Source organism: Odontesthes bonariensis, chromosome 1 (genome assembly GCF_027942865.1).
Source record: "Odontesthes bonariensis isolate fOdoBon6 chromosome 1, fOdoBon6.hap1, whole genome shotgun sequence".
NCBI lineage: Eukaryota > Metazoa > Chordata > Actinopteri > Atheriniformes > Atherinopsidae > Odontesthes > Odontesthes bonariensis.
This window is the reverse complement of record NC_134506.1, coordinates 19,413,431-19,433,760: the sequence shown is the minus strand read 5'-3', so window position 1 is coordinate 19,433,760 and position 20,330 is coordinate 19,413,431. Positions and strand designations below refer to the sequence as shown.

The 20,330-nt window shown below is 40.9% G+C and overlaps 1 protein-coding gene across 6 annotated transcripts in view; it reads left to right on the top strand.

Annotated features, from left to right (window-relative positions):
- cbfa2t3 (CBFA2/RUNX1 partner transcriptional co-repressor 3) overlaps positions 1-18,037 on the top strand; it is a 43,869-nt gene extending 25,832 nt beyond the window's left edge. For 4 of the 6 annotated variants that reach the window (XM_075453020.1, XM_075452952.1, XM_075453129.1 and 1 more), the window contains 10 exons: positions 2,180-2,421; positions 2,587-2,676; positions 4,096-4,277; positions 6,354-6,637; positions 7,332-7,417; positions 8,485-8,770; positions 9,216-9,284; positions 9,934-9,987; positions 11,624-11,814; positions 12,666-18,037. In XM_075453020.1, the coding sequence (XP_075309135.1) occupies positions 2,180-2,421; positions 2,587-2,676; positions 4,096-4,277; positions 6,354-6,637; positions 7,332-7,417; positions 8,485-8,770; positions 9,216-9,284; positions 9,934-9,987; positions 11,624-11,814; positions 12,666-13,058 (1,877 nt within the window). In that variant the 3' untranslated portion in view covers positions 13,059-18,037. The remainder of the gene's footprint in view (positions 1-2,179; positions 2,422-2,586; positions 2,677-4,095; positions 4,278-6,353; positions 6,638-7,331; positions 7,418-8,484; positions 8,771-9,215; positions 9,285-9,933; positions 9,988-11,623; positions 11,815-12,665) is intronic. The other 2 variants (XM_075453108.1, XM_075453085.1) reach the window with 2 other exon arrangements.
- Positions 18,038-20,330: the final 2,293 nt, after the last annotated feature.

The window sequence follows — 20,330 nt, the reverse complement described above, 5'->3', positions numbered from 1 at the left end:
ACTACTGGATTGTAGCCACAGCTGCCCTGGGGCACACTGATGGGGCACACTGATGAATATTTCTCCTGAGCTGACGTGCATTTCTAAGCATGAATTTACAAGTTGGCGTAAAACAAAAACTGAAGCAACCAGTAACTAGAGGTTAGGATTCTCATAATGTGCTGTGATCACAATGTTCTTTTTCAAGTTTGGGTCCTTTGTTGTGCGTCTTTCTTTCTCTCTCAACTCTCAACAATCCACATGCAAATATTTCTCCGCTTTCTGCAACTCCTGCCTTTCCTCTAGATCTTATATGACTCGATCGATAGATAAATAAATTAATATGCAACAGGTTCATCTATGGGGGTTTTAAGGAGCAAAATACAAAAACAAACACAATAACTTAGACAATGCAACATTTACAAACAAAAACAAGAAACAATATTTTACGAAACATAACTAACAGCTTTTGTGATTCTCTGAAACATTATTGTGGTCTTTGTTTCGTTGTTGTCTTGTGTGAAATGTGTGTTTTGTCCTTGTCTTTTCTAAAAAAGCTGTTGTGTTCCATGACAATCTGTGTCGTTGTTTTTTTTTTCAGATTTATTTATTTACCTTTTTTCCTTGTCACTTAAAAGGTTTTTTTTTTTAAAGAAAAGATTGAGGTCCCTGAATCATTGTTTTAATTTTTGTTACGTTGCATCCTTTGAAATGTTTCTTTGTTTTTTTGTGTTGTTGCTTTCTATTGTTAAATGATGTGTTTTGCCACCGCATTAATCAGTTTATTCATAAATTGATCTGAAATAAAGTACTCCCTTTAAATAATATCTGCAGCCGCTCAGAAGCCCTGAACCACGCAGCCATTTGTTCCTCTCAGCTCAACTGTCACCTTGTGCGCCTAAAGAAAGGGAGAGGAATTCCAAATATGTGTTTCTTCCCTCTTCTGCTGAACAAATGTTGTGATCACTTGTGTGTCAGGTGTGCGTCTCTGCGGGCATGTGTGTGTCTTGCAGTGTGAATAATGCCCTTGCTGGCGGTACAAGTGTCTTAGGGCGCATGTGTGAGTGTAGCTGTGGCATTGTGTTTGCGTGTGTGTAACTCTGTTGTTTGTCAGCTAGTCAGGAGGCGGATGGTACAGGGGACATCAGTCGTTGTAGTGTGTAGGCTACTTTCTTCCCTATATAGCAATGACAGGCCATGTTGTTTCACCTGTCGTGCTGGGCGGTCAGCTGAGCAGCTCGCTCCTTGCATCTCTCCCTCTTCCTAAAACCAGAACACAAGTGCTGACTGTCGGGATCACATGGGTTAGGCCGTATGTGTTCAGGCCCTCGACCCACGGATTAGAGCAACAAACATGCCTGAGAGGAACCACAGGAACTAAACCAGCGAACAACTGAACAGTATATATGGGCTTTATTCAAGAATGACAACCAGGTGTAGCCTTACAGTCAACAGTGTCTCACGGTAGAGGTCTATACAAGCATTTTAAAAAGATGTTAGATCAGGCATGTCATACAAAGAGAGAACATCATGTTACATTTTGTCTTCATTCGTTATACACAACACACATATGTTTATGTAGGGAACCAGGACAGACTGAAGAAGAGCATTTCAGGGGAAAGGTCAAACTTGTGTGTGTGTTTGCTACTGTGTATTTATGAGTTTGTTTGTGCCTACATTAAGAAGAATGTGTGTGTGCTTATATATGTGTATGAATGCTGTCTATTCTGAACCTTAAAGCTGCAAATCTACTTTCAGCTGGTGGACATGTGCAGGACCAGATTTAGCTACACACCTGCTACTGGAATAGAAGTAACACAGCCCGCAGGACTATTTTTGGCTCATCTTTAACAAGTTCCTCTTATAGCTGTGTCCTAGTGAGTGAGTGAGAAGGAATAGACTGATACAAGGGGAGGTGGAAGGCCTTGAGGGGGTCATATGGTAGCCCTTGTGATATGGCTAAAGTTACTTTAAAATGACTAGTAGTATTAAGACTTACAGAAAATAGAAGCCCTTCAGTTGCTTTAAGCATCTCATGCGCGCTCCTTAACTTTCATCTTGACCACACAGCCTTCCATCAGAAGGATATAATGACCACTGCCCTCATCATGTCCCTAGTTCTGTCAGATGCCCCGCAGGCCACTCCAAAACTACTGACCCAATTTTCACTGTGTCAACCTTTTGTCTGTTTATCTGTCAGTGCTGAACGGGAGCAGCCACTCACCTACGTCGTTAAACGGTGCTCCATCCACTCCCAACGGCTTCAGTAACGGGCCAGCCATGTCCTCCACAGCCTCGCTGTCCAATCAGCAGCTCCCACCAGCTTGTGGTGCCAGGCAGCTCTGCAAACTAAAGCGCTTTCTGACCACACTACAGCAGTTTGGCAACGACATTTCACCTGAGATTGGAGAGAGAGTTCGTAGCCTTGTGTTGGGACTGGTGGTATGTTGTGACTGTTCCTCTTATAAACCAAATTCAATGTCCTTATTTTGCTACATTATAGCATGCTGTTATTTTGTGATATATTTCAAGTATTTATATCACCTTTTTAAAATTTGTTTTTCTTGTGTTCTCTCTTTGTCACACACTTCCTGTTGTCTTGAACAGAATTCCACTCTAACCATTGAAGAGTTTCACTCCAAACTTCACGAGGCCACGAACTTCCCGCTGAGACCTTTTGTCATTCCTTTCCTAAAGGTAAATGCCCATTTGTAGATTTTATGTAAAATAATTCAAACCTGATGTCTGCATTTTACAGGCTACAAATTCACTGCATTGTTTGATGAAGTTTTCAGATCCTCTACTCAAATAAAGGTAGCTTACTGATGATAATATTTGGCCAGTGATAAAAATGTTTAACTTGTATTTAAGATAATTTCTGATGATGTGCTTTAATCATCGGAATTTATCATCTGAGGAAAGCGTAAAAACCTTACTTGGCGGGTTTTTAGAATCCTGCCGGTAACTTAATCCTGCTGTAAATCTGAAATGCATTTAAACTGACGGCTCCTGGCTTGCAATTCCCAGAATCAATCCCAGGTTCACTTGGGATTGCTATAGACCAAAAGAGAAAAGCAAGCGGTATGGCAAATCCCAGCCGTGGTCAAGGAGACTGAAGCCAGGAAACATTATCCTTTGGAATTCATAGAAATTGTCTTAAATGCAATACCACAGAAAATGTGATGTGATTTTTTTTTTTTTTACTTTTTCTCTAAGCTTTATATATTATCACGTATCTTGTAGAATCTTTTTGGTTAAATAAGACACAACTGAGGTTGTTGGAGAAATGTAATGGCAAAGATGGAATACATTTCCAAATTAAAAATCGTTAAGTCATAACTCGTAAAAAGTAGCTTAAAATGGAAATACACATGCAAACTACTGTTGCACGTTGGTACAGTACTTGTGTAAATTGATGTAGGTCTTTCCAACTCTGCCCTCATGGCAAGTGTGAAGGACAATGATTTTGTGGGTTGGTTTTTCTTTTTTATTTGTCTCAAATAAAAATTGGAGAGGAAACCTTGTCATAATCGTAAATCTATACAGTAATTGATGTGTTATAAACATATACAAACCATCATAGTAAATGCAGAGAGTGGTAGGATGTGCATATAAATATGTGGTTAGAAAGGAGATGTGTGAAAGTGTGTATAAGTGCGTCAGACCTCCTAGCGTGCAATGATCCTCCACATCTGGGACATTGCAGCAATAGCTGTGTTATATCAACCAGACAGGTCTGAGAGAGCTATTTGATGGCACTGTTACACACACACACACACACACACACACACACACACAGATATAATACACACAACAGCACACCCCAACTAGAGTGAGACACACGGTGGAGGAATGTGTCAAGGGACCTGTCTTATCTCATCCTGTCGCTTCATCTATCACTCTCTTTTTACCTCTCAACCTAATCTGGCATTATTTCACTCTCACCCCATCTATCTAGTGTTCCACAATGAGTTTCAAGCGCTCTTCTTGTTCACTTAACTCTCCTCTCAATGTTAAGATGACTTCGATAAATTTATATCCTTCCTTTAACAATTTATTTCAATATTTAGTTTCCTAAGCAAAGATGTATGTTTTTCTGTCTTTTAACTTCTGAAGGCAAACCTGCCCCTGCTGCAGAGAGAACTGCTTCACTGTGCCAGGTTGGCCAAACAGACTCCAGCTCAGTATCTGGCCCAACACGAGCAGCTTCTCCTGGATGCCAATGCCAGCTCGCCCCTCGACTCCTCCGAGATCATGCTGGAGATGAATGAGCATGGCAAGAGAAGGACTCCTGACAGGTAGCGTCTCTCATCCAAACACAAGAAAATACAGACCTCAGAAGTCTGCGTGCATTGGCAGACCCTCACACAGACTATTATAAATGAAATATTTTAGCGTTTTTCTTAATGCCAAGCGACAAGGGGAAACTATAAATCCTCTGTGCGGGAGGCAAAAGTCTGGACAGTCCTGATGCCAGACTGGCTCTGGCAGCTGTCTTGGAGGGAGGAGGGAGATAAATGCAGAGTAAGAAAATACAAAGAGAGGGTTAGAGGCAAAACAGAGATCTGTCAAAGAGAGCTAGAAGTGAAGCATAGTCGATGGCATCAATCCCACAGAAGACTGACATAACAGAGCTTTACTTTGCTTTTGTTCCACACGTTTTGACCAAGCCAAAAAGATAACACATCCCTTTTTCATCCTTCCCTCTTCTCCTTCTGGAACTGTCCTTCTTTTTTCGTCAATTTTTTACCCCTTTTCCTCTCTCCGCCTGCCTGACCTAATGGCCCCAGCAGCTGCCTGTATGTTTGGGATGTGTCCAGATGGTAATGTGCTCACCATAACACTGTACACATCCTGAGCAGGGTGTTGGGAGTTGAATGTTGGTGGCTTGGATAGAAGCTGGATGTGCAATCACACTGTAATCCAGACACCTCCGCCTCCTGAACTCAGGCTTATACACAGCATGTAGGGCTCATTGGAGAGGGGGGGTTGGTTGGTTGGTTGGGGACCCAGCCAAGGTTGTGCCAGCTGTTCCTCTGATTTGTTGGCTACTACAGCCAGGGATGTGTGTGAGTGTAGCTGACATTCGCATACATGCACATGAAAGACAGAGACACACACATGAGCACATGTCATCCTCATGTGGCAGCAGCATTGCATTTATTCGCTTTTGATCCCTGTGATGATAAAGAGTGATTTCCATCTGAATGCCTGGCTATTGCCATCCAGCTAAACAGATTAATATCAACACTCCCATTTAAACTGTCCAGATGGCTTGAAAACACAACCTCTCTCACACATACGCAGATACACACTCACTTAAAGTACACAAACACAAATGAGTGCGACTAAACATCTGTCAAATACACAGCCCCCGTTGCCCCTTAAGCCCGAAAGCAGGGTGGGAGGGAGAAATACTCACAATCTAAGAGAAGGCAGAGGGATTTTCAGATTAAGAGCTTGAGACACAGGGTGTACAGTTGGACGTGGTTTGTTAGATACATATGGTGTACAGCTGTGCAGAAGCTTTGGAGAGGCAGTGCCTTACTGTAACAGCTCAACAAGCAGCTCTCATTCATATGTGAATGAGTAAGGTATTTTTGTTGGCATACACCAGTTTCTGAACTAAAAAAAACACGTTTGTGTTTCTTGCCTGAGCTTCTCAAAGAGGAATGGCTACCATTACTAAATACTACACTTCCTACTACAAAACGTTTTAATATTGTAATTGTTTAGAATTAGAGCAGATATTTTAAAACAATTTCAAAGATTGTTTTTACCTTGAAAGTGGCAAGTTTTTCCGAACTATGAAGTAATACCCTGGCATTGTATACTCGACCTGGAAAAGTCTTCACATTTCTCATTGTAGTCTGGGACGGCCACAAAGAGACTAGTTGGAGAAAAAAATCAAGTAACTTCTTTCAGATGTTAACATGTTGTATAAGATTAGATTTGTGAAACTGAATTGAGATGTGTACTACGAAAATAAATTAAGTTAGTCATGTTAGTAGCGCAGCACTTTCTAAATGGGCAAGCATTTATCTGTAGTTTTGAAGATCTGGGCCCTGATATGTTTTGTTGTTGGTTGCAATATAGTGCACATGCTACACTTCTTGTTTATAGGCCTTTAGACTGTGTCAGGCTGTCTATAACTTCTATTCCAAGGTCTTGATTTATTTATTGACTTTTTCATGTCTTGGTTATCACAACACTTCACAGTACATTTCACAGTAATTGTCTGTTTTTTTCATACCATACTCCACAAACTGTTAGGTGTCTGTGTTGTCTAGTGTCTGCAAAACAATTTGATCTAAAATTTTGCAGCTAAATGTTTTAACATTCACTCATGTGTTGTCTCACTCCCATGCCATTAGGACCAAAGACAGCTCAGAGAGAGATGGCTTGCACCCGGAGCACCTGGCCAAGAGGCCCTGCACCATCAGCCCCAGCCAACGCTTCAGCCCTAGCACAGGTCTCCCCGCTCACCCACCTCCAAACGGCCACCCCACACACCCTCCAAACGGCCTGACCCACCCACCCAACCCCCAAATGGGGCCACAGCACTATCGCTTAGAGGACATGGCCCTGGCACACCAATACAGAGATGCGTACAGGCATAATGAACACCGTGATGCTCGAGACAGGCACCGACAGACAGGTACAACAGCTGCAAAACATTCATTCAGTTTGGTAGTTCTATTGATCTAGAGTAATTTGGTATACAGCTGTAAGGTCAAGATTGAGTGAGTTTGTGTGAACATAAGTTGGATGTATGTGAAGAATAAAGGCCAGTTGTCAGTCCAGTCTGATAATCCTTGTGGCTGTGCATCTATATTAAGAACACAGCCATACATGCTCATGTAGACAACTGTGGCAACCATGTAGGCTTCCATCTGAAATGAATTCATCTCCCTATTTTTTTACTAACTTGATATGAGGCTGTGTTATATGAAGTGCATATGGCTCTTTATTTGGTATTGAAAAAACAAACAACAACAATACCTTGTTTTGTTGATTTGATGATGAATCGTAAATCATTTAAATTTATTCACATATAACATCAACTCATTTTTGTTTGTGCTATATTTGGATAGAATAGTGCAAATTAGACAAAGTAAGCATATAGAAAATAGCTTCAGTGAATCTTACATAATAACATACAGCAATTATGTGTGCAGAAAAATATAATAAAGTAAAGATGTTGCGCAATTTGAACCACTTTCTTTTGAAGAAATTAGAATAAAAAGGTTTGAAAAAAAGTTATGTGTGTCAGAATGCTGCAGTATTTACTGTGTTTTTGAAGTGTACTGCATAAGCATCTAACAGAGATGTTCCATCTGTTTTGATTGCAGCAGTGCATGGAGCCCGCCAAGAGGAGGTGATCGACCATCGTCTTACAGATCGAGAGTGGGCAGAAGAATGGAAACATCTTGATAATGTAAGTATTAGCATGGCTGCCATGCTTATTCCAGACCATATCTTTGTTTCTAAAATATTTCAGCAGTGGGAAAAAAAAGGGTAAAGAGATTAGCGGGTGATTAAAGCTAGTTTTAGGGCTAAAGATGGCAAGCAGATGACATCAACAGGAACTGTTGACAACAGCCTTCGTCCCAGCTGAGTTAGCAGTGAACTGACAGCTGACCGGGGGGGGGGGGCGTCTGTGTCAGTGTGGTAAATTAACAACTGACAAACACCTATCTGGATTCCTAGCACCCAACTCCATGAAGGGAAAATCATGTACACAAGACACACAAGTATACATGCACACACAGCGTGTTAGATAGAAACGGGGCCCCAGATGGAGCTCAGAACCCAGCAGAGAGAAACTCCAGCTGAGTAGAGCAGCTGAGACAAGAGCTGCAGTCAAGGAGAGAACTGGCCAGGCCTGGACCCTAGCCAAATTAGAAACACTTCACTGAAATAAATATAGCTAATGCAGAGGGGAGGGAGGTGATAGAGAGACAGAGCAAAGGAGGTAGAGACAGAGAAGGGGTGAAGATGAATGGGAACAGTGATATGGATTGAATTAGCAGGCCTTGCTGGGTCTGGAAAGACAGGGCACTGTGAAAAGAAAGTGACACTTTCAAGACAGAGAGAAAAGACAAGAAATCTGTTGGGTTGTCAGGGGAAAGAGAAGAGGGCTGTAAGGAATTGGCTCAACCTTTTCATCAGTAGACCAGCTGCTACGTTATCATTGTGGTGACGTTTTTATACGATGAAATTCACTGAGAAGACATACAATTCATAAACAGATAGGCAGAAACAGTAACATGAAGTTATCTGCTAGCTAGGTGGTGTCTGTTTAAGGATTGAAAATATGCTTGGTGGTCTTTCAAGTTTGAGCTTTAATGGATATTCTATTATCTCTAAAAGTTTCACAGATTCACAGTATATGTATAGGAGAAAAGGGTTTACATTTTCTAAATTGATGGAGAACCTCCAAACATCTTCTCTTGCTCACTTATGACTTTATGTAAACCCGTCTGCAATCCTTTGGCTTTATAGCTTCTGAATTGCATCATGGACATGGTGGAGAAGACACGGCGCTCTCTGACTGTGCTGCGCCGCTGCCAGGAGGCGGACCGGGAGGAGATGAATCACTGGATTCGACGCTACAGCGACGTGGAGGAGATGAAAAAAGGTGGGAGCAACGGACAGCACTGCCTTCCTCCTCCTCCTCCTACTCTTCCTCCTCCTCACCACAACTCCTCCTCCAACACAGCTAGCAGCAGCGAGTCACTGCCCATAGGAACTTCCTCGGCTGTTGAAAGGCAGTCAGGCAGACAGACAGGTAGACAAACACACACAGGGTATGTTTGGCAAAAGCAAAACACTCACAGCAAGGTAGGGTTCATTTGAGATGCTGAAAATGCCTTAATGTGTCAATTTATACACAAAATATCTGTCAGATTATCATATTTTTCAGCACATTCTCAAATTTGAGCTCATTCTGTGAGGCAATCCAAATCCTGGCTTTTTAGCCAATTGATTTCTCCCTTGTTGACAGCATGCTCATTCATAATTAAGAATTATATTCACTTCTATCTCCTGTATCCATCCCAGCAATATTTGAAAAAGTTGTTGACACCTTATTTACTTGTGTCTCCACACAAATAATTTCTGTTGTTCCCAAAAACACTGAACTGGAAACTGAACTGGATAGATGTGCGATGATGCAGTTGAAGAGTTGGATACTGTCTGAGTTTAACTGCAGCGGGTACCTGTGTGTGTTTCAGAGATCCACAGAGACTTCTTACACCGACCTCCCTCAGGATATCTGCCTGAAGAAATCTGGAGAAAAGCTGGTAAGAGCAGGGTATCTTCTTCTCACTATTGTCTTCATGACTGACCACACACAGACTAACAACACACACATCATCGGTCTTGCTACCGAGACAGGCAGAACAGAGGCCTTACATCCATAGGTCCGTCAGGCCAGAGGATTGGAGGCCCTCTGTGTCATTAGGGCTAAATGCCCTCCATCTGTCATCACTATGAAAGGCCACTGCAGATAAAGCTGCAGTGAAAATGCAGTCACCGGGCCTACGGTGGGCCGCAGCAGCACAGGACAGGTTGGAGCTTAACAAGTCTCCATTGTCCTCTTTTTTTAATTATCACACAAACGTATGTAACTTAAAAAAATACCATTTTGATATAAAGATACATTTTTAAAAAATCTAAACTGCTGTTAAACATTTTGGCTCCTTTTGCAACCAAAGGGCAGAAGGTGGGAGTGCTGCATTGCATGGACCCTCTTATTTGCTGCTTGTTAGATAAAGCCCATCCCAAGAGTCGTTTGGCTCAGCCCCTGTTCCACCTCAGTCCCAGCACTATTATGTTGCACTCATACTCCAATACCCTGTGGAGGAAAGATGCTGCTGCTGTCGGTAAAATACTGTGCTGCATTTTCACCAGCAGAAAAGGCTCTTTTAACTGCAGTTGTTTTTCATACAGGTACTACAAGCATCCCGCTCTCCCCAGCACTAAAGCACCTCCAAAACAAGCAGGGTGAGTAACATATCTCACTCTCAACATCTCACATCTAGTGTTTGTGTGCCTATATATGTGTGTGTATGTGCCACTTCTATCTCACCAGCTAGGTAGTCTGCCAAGTGTAGCTGCAGCATCTCTTGCTTTTAATTAAAACCAGGCACGTAGTCTCTGGTCTGGTTCAGGTTGAGAGACGGCAGCGCTTTTGAGAACTAAGATCTGAAGTGTGAAAAAGTAGTCAGAAATAACACGTCTCAGGGACTTGCCAAATCCCTGTGGAATTAAAACGTTAATATTGCTGCCCCCGTGTTTTCCATTAAGTGCTAATTGCCCCAGCATCTGCTATGCAGTCTCCTTGATAAGAATTAATTAAATTTGCAAACTAATCTTACCGGTGCATGCATTAGGCCAGATAATTGAGAAGCTTGGAATAATGCAGATAGTGTTTGCAAGGTAGAGAAAAAAGGTGTGTGTGGGGGGGGGGGGGGGGGGGGGGGGGTAAAGATGAAGGGTAAAGGTAGAGACAGGATGACAGAAAGTCTTGAGAAGTGTGACTGTATGTTTATGGGACTGACAGAATGCCAACTTTTTTAGGATATGAGCATAGAAGTCAAGCATAGACATGTACACAAGCTCACACAGACATACATGAGCACGCGCCATGTGCAAGTACACAGCCGGTTGTGGATAAGGCTCCCCCATTGCCTATCTTTTTGCACAGTGGTTTGAAACAACTGGAGTGGATCGGCAAGGAAAAGTGACAGGTATTTATGAGTTTCCTCACAAACAAAAATGGAGTGGAGGAATTTGGGAGCAATGGAGAGAACAGTATCAGCCCTTCCTCCGTCTTGGTTGGTCTATCACACCTGGCAGTCCTCTTGTATGCATTTCATTTAAGTTCTTCATGTGTGTTCCTCTGCCAGCTTGACACAACTGAAGGAACTGGAGGAAGAGTGAGAGCTTTTTATGCCTTTTTAAGCTTTAAAAAGGCTGCTCGGATTGCAAGAAGAAAATGGGCAATTCATATTATTTGATTAATAAGAAGTTTACCGTATGTTTGGAAACCTAAATCAGGTACCATACAATTCCTGTGCACTTTGAAGCCAGTCATGAAAGAATGCAAAACCGTAAAACTGGGAAGAAGATTTCTGTTTTAGTCTGCCATCTGGAAAGGAGTCCACACACCTGCCTACAGTAAAAACAAAGTGTATTAACTTGTGCAGTGTTCTTATGCTAGAAGACCCTAAGACAAAAGCTCCACTGGAGTAAGTGCTGTGGTGGAGATATGAGAGCTAACTGCTGGAAAAATCATTCACTCTTTGCTGTAAACTCTGTCAAACAATTGCTATTAAAATGATTCTTATGACAGGATGACAACGAGCAAAACATGGCGTTTTGGATGAACTTGTAGTAGCTGACATCTGCTGCTGTCAGTAGTTAAAATCATTGAGACCAGATACATTTGGATTAATTACTGAAGTCTGGCTCGTTCACTTTCTGGCAGAAAGTTTTAAATCTTGGATGATGTACATCTGCTTGTTGAACTACAACAAGATGGAAACTTAAAGAGCCTTGATAAAGAATGACAAAGCAGGCAGAGTGAGATGATAGCCATGAGCACTGACACCCCTCTGTCCCTTTCTTTGTTTCTCAGAGGAGGCAGTGAATGAGGTGAAGCGACAGGCCATGTCAGAGCTGCAGAAGGCAGTGTCTGACGCCGAGAGGAAGGCTCATGAGATGATTTCTGCCGAACGATCTAAAATGGAGAGGGCGCTGGCTGAGGCCAAGAGACAAGCCTCTGAAGACGCATTAACGGTCATCAACCAGCAGGAAGATTCCAGTGAAGTGAGTATTACAGAACCCCTCCTCACCCACATTTTTTCTTTAACTTAATCCCTCTTGATTAAAAAAATGTGTAATTGTTGATCTTGTACGGTTTGCAATAACAAAAAAATTCTTTCAGTTTTTTTTTCATGCTCCATTCTGCATTTCAAGGCTGTTTTCATGATGTAGCTTAACTAAATGTCTGCATAAGTTGATTTTCTAAGACACCCAGGTAGCAATGTTTTGAAAACTATTTTCTAATCACAGTATTACGGTTTGTTGTCAACATTTACACTCTGTCATATGACTCAAACTGTCATATAAAAAATGACCAGTTTGAATTACATGTCTGTGTTTAATCGTCACTTGCTCCCACGCTGTTTGACACTACATATTCTGCAGCTGGTGCTCATGGCCTGAGTCATAAAATCCGGGTGAACTCACCGAGGTTGATAACCAGCGTAATAGCACAACTTTGCATGATTTCAGCTTAGATTTTGTGAAGCCAGATAATGAAAAGATCCTGGGTATGTTGAACTCGCTTCATAATACTGGCTCCAGTTTTCTTTGTAATTAAAAGCCAACAGACCCAGATGGTTGGAGCAAAGTGCCAGGCTGAAACCATTACAGAGCAGCTGACCACCACCTGCTGGTAATGCAAACCAGTTGCCTTGCAACAAGATCTCTAAACATAGTGTAACAAAAAAATTAAAGTGAGGATCGGACACAAAACTGGATTATAAAAATGACTTTTTTAAAGTAAACTAATTTTAAGTTTTCACATGTGTTTCTTCAAATGAAGAAAACTGCTATCCTGAGATACAAAGGATACTTATTTTTATCGACCCACTCTCTCATTACTGTCTCAACAGAGCTGCTGGAACTGCGGGAGGAAAGCCAGCGAGACGTGCAGCGGCTGCAACACAGCTCGCTACTGCGGCTCCTTCTGCCAACACAAAGACTGGGAGAAGCACCACCATGTCTGCGGTCAAGGCCTACAGGGGCTGCCAGGGGGCAGTAGTGTCCCTCTTGGTACCCCCTCCTCCTCCTCTTCTGCCTCATCAGCATCCTCCGGTGCTCCCCCGACCCACTCCGAGAACACTCCTCCAGGACCCTTGTCCCTGGCAATCCAGAGCAGTATTGCGGGAGGTGCTGGCAGCGGTAGTGGAAGTGTCTCCGCCAGCCCCAAAGAGAGCAGTTCCAGCAGTGCCTCTCGCTCCACAACTCCAGCTACCCCCGCCCTACTAGACGCCACCTCTCGCTGACCCTTGTCCCTCCCTGGCATTCTGAAGTGACAGTGCCCACACTCCACGCAAAACCAAACTGAGGAATCTTCATCGCACACTGCTCTCTTTCCTCCCACCCTGCTTCAATCCTTATTTCCCTCTAATCACAAACTCTTCTGATAATCTTCTGATGACAGACTGGTTTTCTCCCCCTCCCCCTATATTACCTTTCTCTATTTTACAACCACAGCCACAGATACAAAGATTCCAGCCAGGGGTTGAGTGTAGTGTAAAGCATGAATATTGCAGTGTCTCCTTTCTCTGGCATAGAAACATATCAGATGTGTTTGTTGAGAACATGAGGTTTGACTTGAAGATGTGCCCTCAGTCATGGAAGCATGTTAAATATTGTCCATGTACGGACAGAGGGGCTGTGATAAGGCAGCATTGATGGTGGATGACAAGCCAATTAGCACTTGGATAGGATTTCCCTTTAATTCAGCACCAATGAAGGAACAGTAACCAGCCCTGAGATGTGCACTAACGATTCACTGATGTGGCACTTCTACAGTTTCCTAATGGAGACAGACAAGGAGCATAACCTTTTATTTTCAAATGTGTGAAGGAAGGAGTGAACCTTGCGATGCAACTTATTCCTCAGAAAAACGCTTAGTGTTTATTAAAGGTTTCTTTCTGGCTTTAAGGGAATAAATAAAGAAAAAATCCAAATATTCTAAACAAAGAATAATAGTGATGACGATGCTCATGATATGAAAATTACTTAATTTTAAACTGCTAACTACCTTGCTAGCGAGCCAAGAAAATCTACACCGGACTCACCTCTCTGCACCATTATGAACCCAAATGAATTCAAAGATGAAAAAAAATAACATGATCCAAACCTTTGTATTACACTGCCAAAGTGAGTAAGTAAGCGATAAAGAGAAGCACTCATAACCAAACGCAAAGCAACATCACCTCTTCAGCAGATAAGCCAGCCCTGAGAGGACCAGGCTGCGAAGGAGCTGCAGAACAGGACGCAGAGTCCGACATGAGAAAAACTGTGACGTACTTTGATCTACAGCTGCCTCCTGCAGTACGGACACAGCTACAGCGACTCCTCAGTGATGGCCCAGACTAGTGAATATGGACAAAGCTGTGAACTTGTCTACAAGAAAGACTTGATGAAATTGATGGAAACCCTGCCACAGTGTGGTTCTTTTGTGAATGGTAGAGAGGACAAAAAGAGGTAAAGCTACACAGCCTCAAAGGAGATGAAGATACACGGCAACGGAGCTGCCAAAAACCTCAACACAAACTTGAAAACATTGTCCGAGAGGGCATTGCATAAAATGGAGACGTTTGGGAAGATTGTAAGTTGTTTTTTTTAAAGCTAATAATGAGGAGATATTTCAAGGAATTGCGCTTACCTTTACATTCACTCCCTCCTTTTCCAAAGCATGACAAACAGATGAAAGAGCCTGGTAAAGGGCGGTGTAAACTTTGTTCTCCTCTCTTTCTACCTCCCCTCACCCCACAACCCCCTTCTACACTCTTCCCCAACTACTTGACTCAAGTCTGCCCAGCCTTATTGGACAGAGCCACAAAGCAGTCACATGGGGAGGGTTGAACCTGCTTGTAGATATTTTCCCTCTTTTCATTTTTTCAAAAATGTGTCTTGTTGCTGATGTCCATACGTTCTGCCTTTGTGTATAGCCAGAAAGATGGACTTTGTTTTGGGTTTGTTACCTTTCTTTTTTCCTCCTTTAAGTTCGGGCTAAGCAGTGAAGGCAGAGCAGGAATGGTTGTTTATGGAAGGAGGCCCCACATTGTACTTATTGTTTGATTTGTTGTATCTATATTAATGAGATGAAACCCCTCTTGTAGAATATTTTGTATTGCTGGCATTGTAAGACAGTGAGAGGACGGAGGTGCAATATGAAGAGAATTCAGCTACTGAATGGAACCTCAGCAACTGCCCATAGGGTGTCATATAATATAGATACATATAGATATATTTAAAGTAACATCAGTAACTTAATGTGAATGTACATAGTATTTAAAAAGGTCCAAAAATGTGTTTGCCAAATAACAAAAACCTTTAAAGTTTAATGTCCAGAATATGACTTTCTCACAATTCATGTTTCTCAAGTTATTTCACTCATACAAGTTAAAGACTTTTTCAATTTGTACTCAAATCAAAGTGTAATGCGATCTTGAGTGGGGAAGTCCGTTGTTATCAGACGTAAAGGGACTCCATGCTGCAGGAGTTGACTTAACAGTGTGTTTTAGACTGCTACTGATAGAAAGGCCCAATTTAGTCCATAGTAAAACAGGGTTAAAAGTTTGAAATCGATTAATTCACATTAGATTTAGGAATTGTCAAACTTCTTCTTTTTTTTTTACCACCTTTTTAGCTCAAGAGCCTCTGTAGTTTCTGTAGTGATCCTCTCTCTTGGTCCACGTTTGTGTGAGTGGTTAAAGGCGCTATTTTTCTACCATGGTGCAGGACAAGCCATCAATGTAAGATGTAGTGATACACCAGTGTTAAGCTACCAACAAAGCAAATTTTATCACCCAATCTTTGAAACATTGCTTTTTGGTTTGATTATTATTTGTGAGGATGCAATTTGAGCGTAAGCTGCAGATCTGGAACAGATGTCTTTAATTCCAGGCCAAGAGAGCGGCATCACCTCTCTAAGTTTTTTTAAGCCTTTCTCATATACTTCACCAAATAGCGTAGGCTATTAAACAGATTCAATGCCTTTTATATTGATCATTGTCAACTCTACATGGCTGGCCTAATTCACACTTGGACCAAACTTGGTAAACAAAAAAAAACAACAAAAAAAAAAAAAAAACAACATTGCTATTTAATCAAAAACACTGATTTGACATAAGCTGCAAGGTACCCCTGCATCCATGTGTAGCATTTATGTAAGTGTTTAATGACTACCATGTTAAAGTTTTTACTTCAGAATTTTTGTCTAACATGCTTCTTTCCCCCAAATGTCCTCCTGAACTACCACAGACCACTCCTTGCAACACTCCCTCCTACTCTTAAACTAGCTACCTCCTGTGAGCATACAGCTAACTACCAGGAGAGGCTGACCTGGACTTTGAAAAGCTGGGCCTAGAGCAGACATGGACACACTCACATTAATAAGCAATCACAGGAATCTCAAAGGAACTGTCATCACTGATGATTTGGAAAATTATTAACTCACGAGATTACAACTTTGTGAACCCACTAACAAAACCGATGCTGGTGGTATGTAGTACTAGACACACACGTACTGTACAGTCAGTCCTGCATACCACCAAACTGAACACAGAATCATCTATGACGTGCCATTTGTTGTCCAAAACTGATGAAAGCACAGACCAAAGTACTCCTAATTTGCCATTGTAGGCTCTGACATGGCGTGCATCAACAGACTGCAAGAAATAAGGTTAGAGCTCCACTACACCAGTTAACCAAAGGTTCTGAAATACATGCACTTGGAGTCCAGGAGTGAAAAGCACGCTCAACAAACTGGATGAGTTTCAATGTGTAGAATTCTGACTCAAGCAATCAAAGCGCTTGTTGACTCCATATTGAGAAGTGCTTCTCTAAACAACAAAAGCATCTGCTTTGAAAAAGCGTTACAGCGTGTTCATACAGTTACGAAGCCTTGCAGAGGAAAAAAATGAATGACTGTGGGTGTGTGTTTGTGTGTGGATGGTGGTGAGTCTATGTTTTGTAAAAAAAAAAAAACTTTTTTCTTTGTGTCTCTGTAGAAACTACTTGAAACCTTCAGAGCTTTAATGAAACATCTCAGACAGACAATAGTGGCATAATGATTCACAACATGTAGCGGCAGCTTTGTGCAGTTAAGTACCATGTTCATCCATAACATCTACATAAAAAAACCTCTGTGATGACAGTTCCATTCAACTCTGAGCGCTATGTGTGTACCTCTTTGTCTGCAAGTAAGCCCTCAGATAAACTAAACAAAACCAAACCCGACAGACCGTTTATAGATGACCAAAATAAAACCAAAAGCTGCAGCTTTCGTCTTTAGGTTTCACTTTTGTGAAGGTTTTTTTTTTTGTTATTCCCAGCAGTAGACGTCTTCAGCTTGATTGTGTGGGATATGAGGCTGCAGTCCCACAAAAAAAAACAGAGCTGTAGAGAGGAAGAGACTAAACCGTTTGTCACCGAGATCCTCCCTCTTGGAAGCATTGAATGGCAGGATACAAAAGATCAGAACAATGTTCTGTTTTGCAGTATGTGCTGAGGTGTCATTTACTTTTCTGTTCAGATTTTATAGATGGCAAACACATAAGGGCTCTGCTGTTGTGAATACCATCCAAGGGTCTCCTAAAACTTTACATCAGCCAGTTTCTTGTTGTTTAACTGTCTACCTAATATAAGTACAACCCATGTTTAGATAACACAATTAATAGCAGGCTGGCATTTGCCTCTGTCTGTCCCAACCAGTAAAGTCTGCTAGTGAAGTTTCAAAGCTTATCTGATGTGATAGTGGCAGAGATAGAGATCCTTCCTGTGACACAGGCACTGATGACTAAGAAGCTAAGATGGCAAACAGTGGATACAGCACTTGTTTTACCACAAGCTGTGGCTCAGGATGGTCTTGTTTTTACCTTGACATTATCTGAAGAAGGTTTATGTTTTTTTTTATGTGTAGGGGAGCATTCTATACTGTATTGTGCAATACATTATTACAGAAAAATCATGTTTCTGTAGGAAAGGTTGGCGCTTCGAAGACCTTTTCCGTTTTGTTACATTTTCCTCTTTCAACAGTCCTGTTGCCATTTTTAGATGAAGTAAACTGTGCCAGAAGAATTAAATTCTGATTTGTATTTATTTCTTGCATGCTTTCCTCCCTGTTGCTAATACCGCTCTTTAACTGTTCGCTCTGTTGGATGTGTGAAGCTGTAAAACATTCTAATTCAGGTTACTGTCTGTGTTGAACAATGTAACTGTGTAATTAAAACATGAAATGATGTATTCATCCCTCTTGTTGCTTTTCTTCCTTAAATGATCTCTAAAACGACATCTCCAGAACGGGAAAAAATCCTCCTTTATTATTCCATCATTACTGTCACAAAGTTATTACAGAAATGTTATTATATATCCAGATTTATATGACACTAACAAATCAGCGTGAATCAAAACACATTATGTAACTGTCAAATGTTTTACAGCCGAAATTTACACAAAAAAATATTATCATATGCCACACAAAAATTCACAAACATGCTCACTAGAACATTTATTTAATAGTCTAGTCATATTAGTTCTACAAAAAGCAAAGTTTTAAAAGAAGTATTGTGACAGTTTAATGTTATCCCATCTATTATCACCGTTGTAACTCCTAAACCTCTTTTTTAATCTCTCACTCACTTCTTCATATTTATATATATATATATATATGTATATACACATATGGTGTAGAATTGGATATTGTCCAAACTTGCAGATCTTTATTTAAGATCTTATCAGATATACAATGTCCACATGGCTCTCCAAAAATAACATTGCTGAAAGTCTGCGGTCTACTGAACACCATATGACGAGACAGAAGACTGTTGGGAAAAATGTTTCGTTGACAGATGAGACCAAAAGAACACTTTTTGGTGTAGATCAGGAGTGCTTTGTTTTATGAAAGAAGAAAACTGCATTACAACATAAAAAAACATGTCCCATTGTTAACGCACAACAGAGGTGTGACCAGAATGGCATGTGTGGGTGGGCAGTTAGCTCATCTGGGGGGGCAGAAAACAATACCTGAAAAAAAAATCGGTGGAAAACCACTACTACAACTTCAAGCATAATAATAATAATAATAATAATAATAATAATAATAATAATTCAATTCGGTAATAAAAATATGGTCACACTAGCATAAATCATGACCGTCAATTTTGTTAACAGTGTGGAATTTTTTTATTAAGTTTTTTTTTTTTTTGTAAAGAAATGTAGAACTTGTATGATGCATGCAAACGCACCATTACAATGCCATCAGGGTCACAAGAAACGTGTTCACCAAGTAACTGGTATTTAAATTTGGTTGACGAAAGCTCAAGCCGCCGACACATGCACCATATGGGCTTAAAGTAAACTCCCGCACAGCGTTGTGTTTGCTATTTTTTTTGACAAATATCTTTATTGATTTTTTCTTTACAAAGCAACAAGAACAAAAACAAAAACAAAAGAAGGCACATAAACAGACATAATCATCAAGCACAACAGTAAGTAGATACAAAATCCGGAAATTAACATTAGTGAAGAAAGTAAAAAGAATAACATGAGCAGAAGAAGAAGAAAAAAGAAAATAAGTTATACAATCTCCGACAAACCTCCTCCCTCCAAAAACTCCATAAACGAATCCCAGATCTTAACAAATCTGTTATATTTCCTCTTGATCAAGTATGTCAATTTCTCCATGGCTATACAGTGTGAGAGTCCTTCAGCCCACATTTGCTTACTTGGCCTATACATAGATCTCCATGAGAGAGCGATTTTATGTTTTGCTTCAAGTATACAATATATGACCATTGATTTCTCATACTTACTGAGTGTACAATTTTCTGGGAAAAGTCCCAGTATACAAAGTGTACGGTTTTATTAGACCATCTACTTTAGCCTAATAACTCCCACCGTAAAGGGTGTTCAGACTGATGAGACAGTGTCACACTCAAGCTCAAACCTCCGATCACTGTATTTTCTTTGGTTTATTTTGTATAAGCAGTTATGCTTTACATGCTAGCACCATACAGTTGACCGTGCCGTTCGCCAGGTAATCAACTGAAAATGAAACAAATATAAAACAAACCCACAACATTAATTACACGGACATATTATTCACTGTATAATCCGCATACATAAACATATTTATGGTATTTAACGGTATATTTTACAGTTTCAATCTCTTAACTCACCAGCTCAGCTTCACCAGTCAAAAACGACATTCATAAAAAAGAAGATCCGGCAAGTCACTACATCCGCCCCAAATAAAAACGGGAGTAAATTCTAACACCATGAAATCACCACAAATATAACAAATGGTAGAAAATAAACCAACATGTTTGACAAAACGGGAGAACTTCACACACCTCCCACTTGGGCTACTTGTCAATGACCAAGTAGGCCACAATAACTATTAATAATAACAACAACAATGCACAGAATATACGAGACTCCTCAGGTGACAAATAAAGAAACAGCACATAACTGTTCAGTGAAAAAGATTCCCGTATTCCCGTATTCACAGTTTCAGTGCCTCTTAGGTAAGTAAAGCCCCC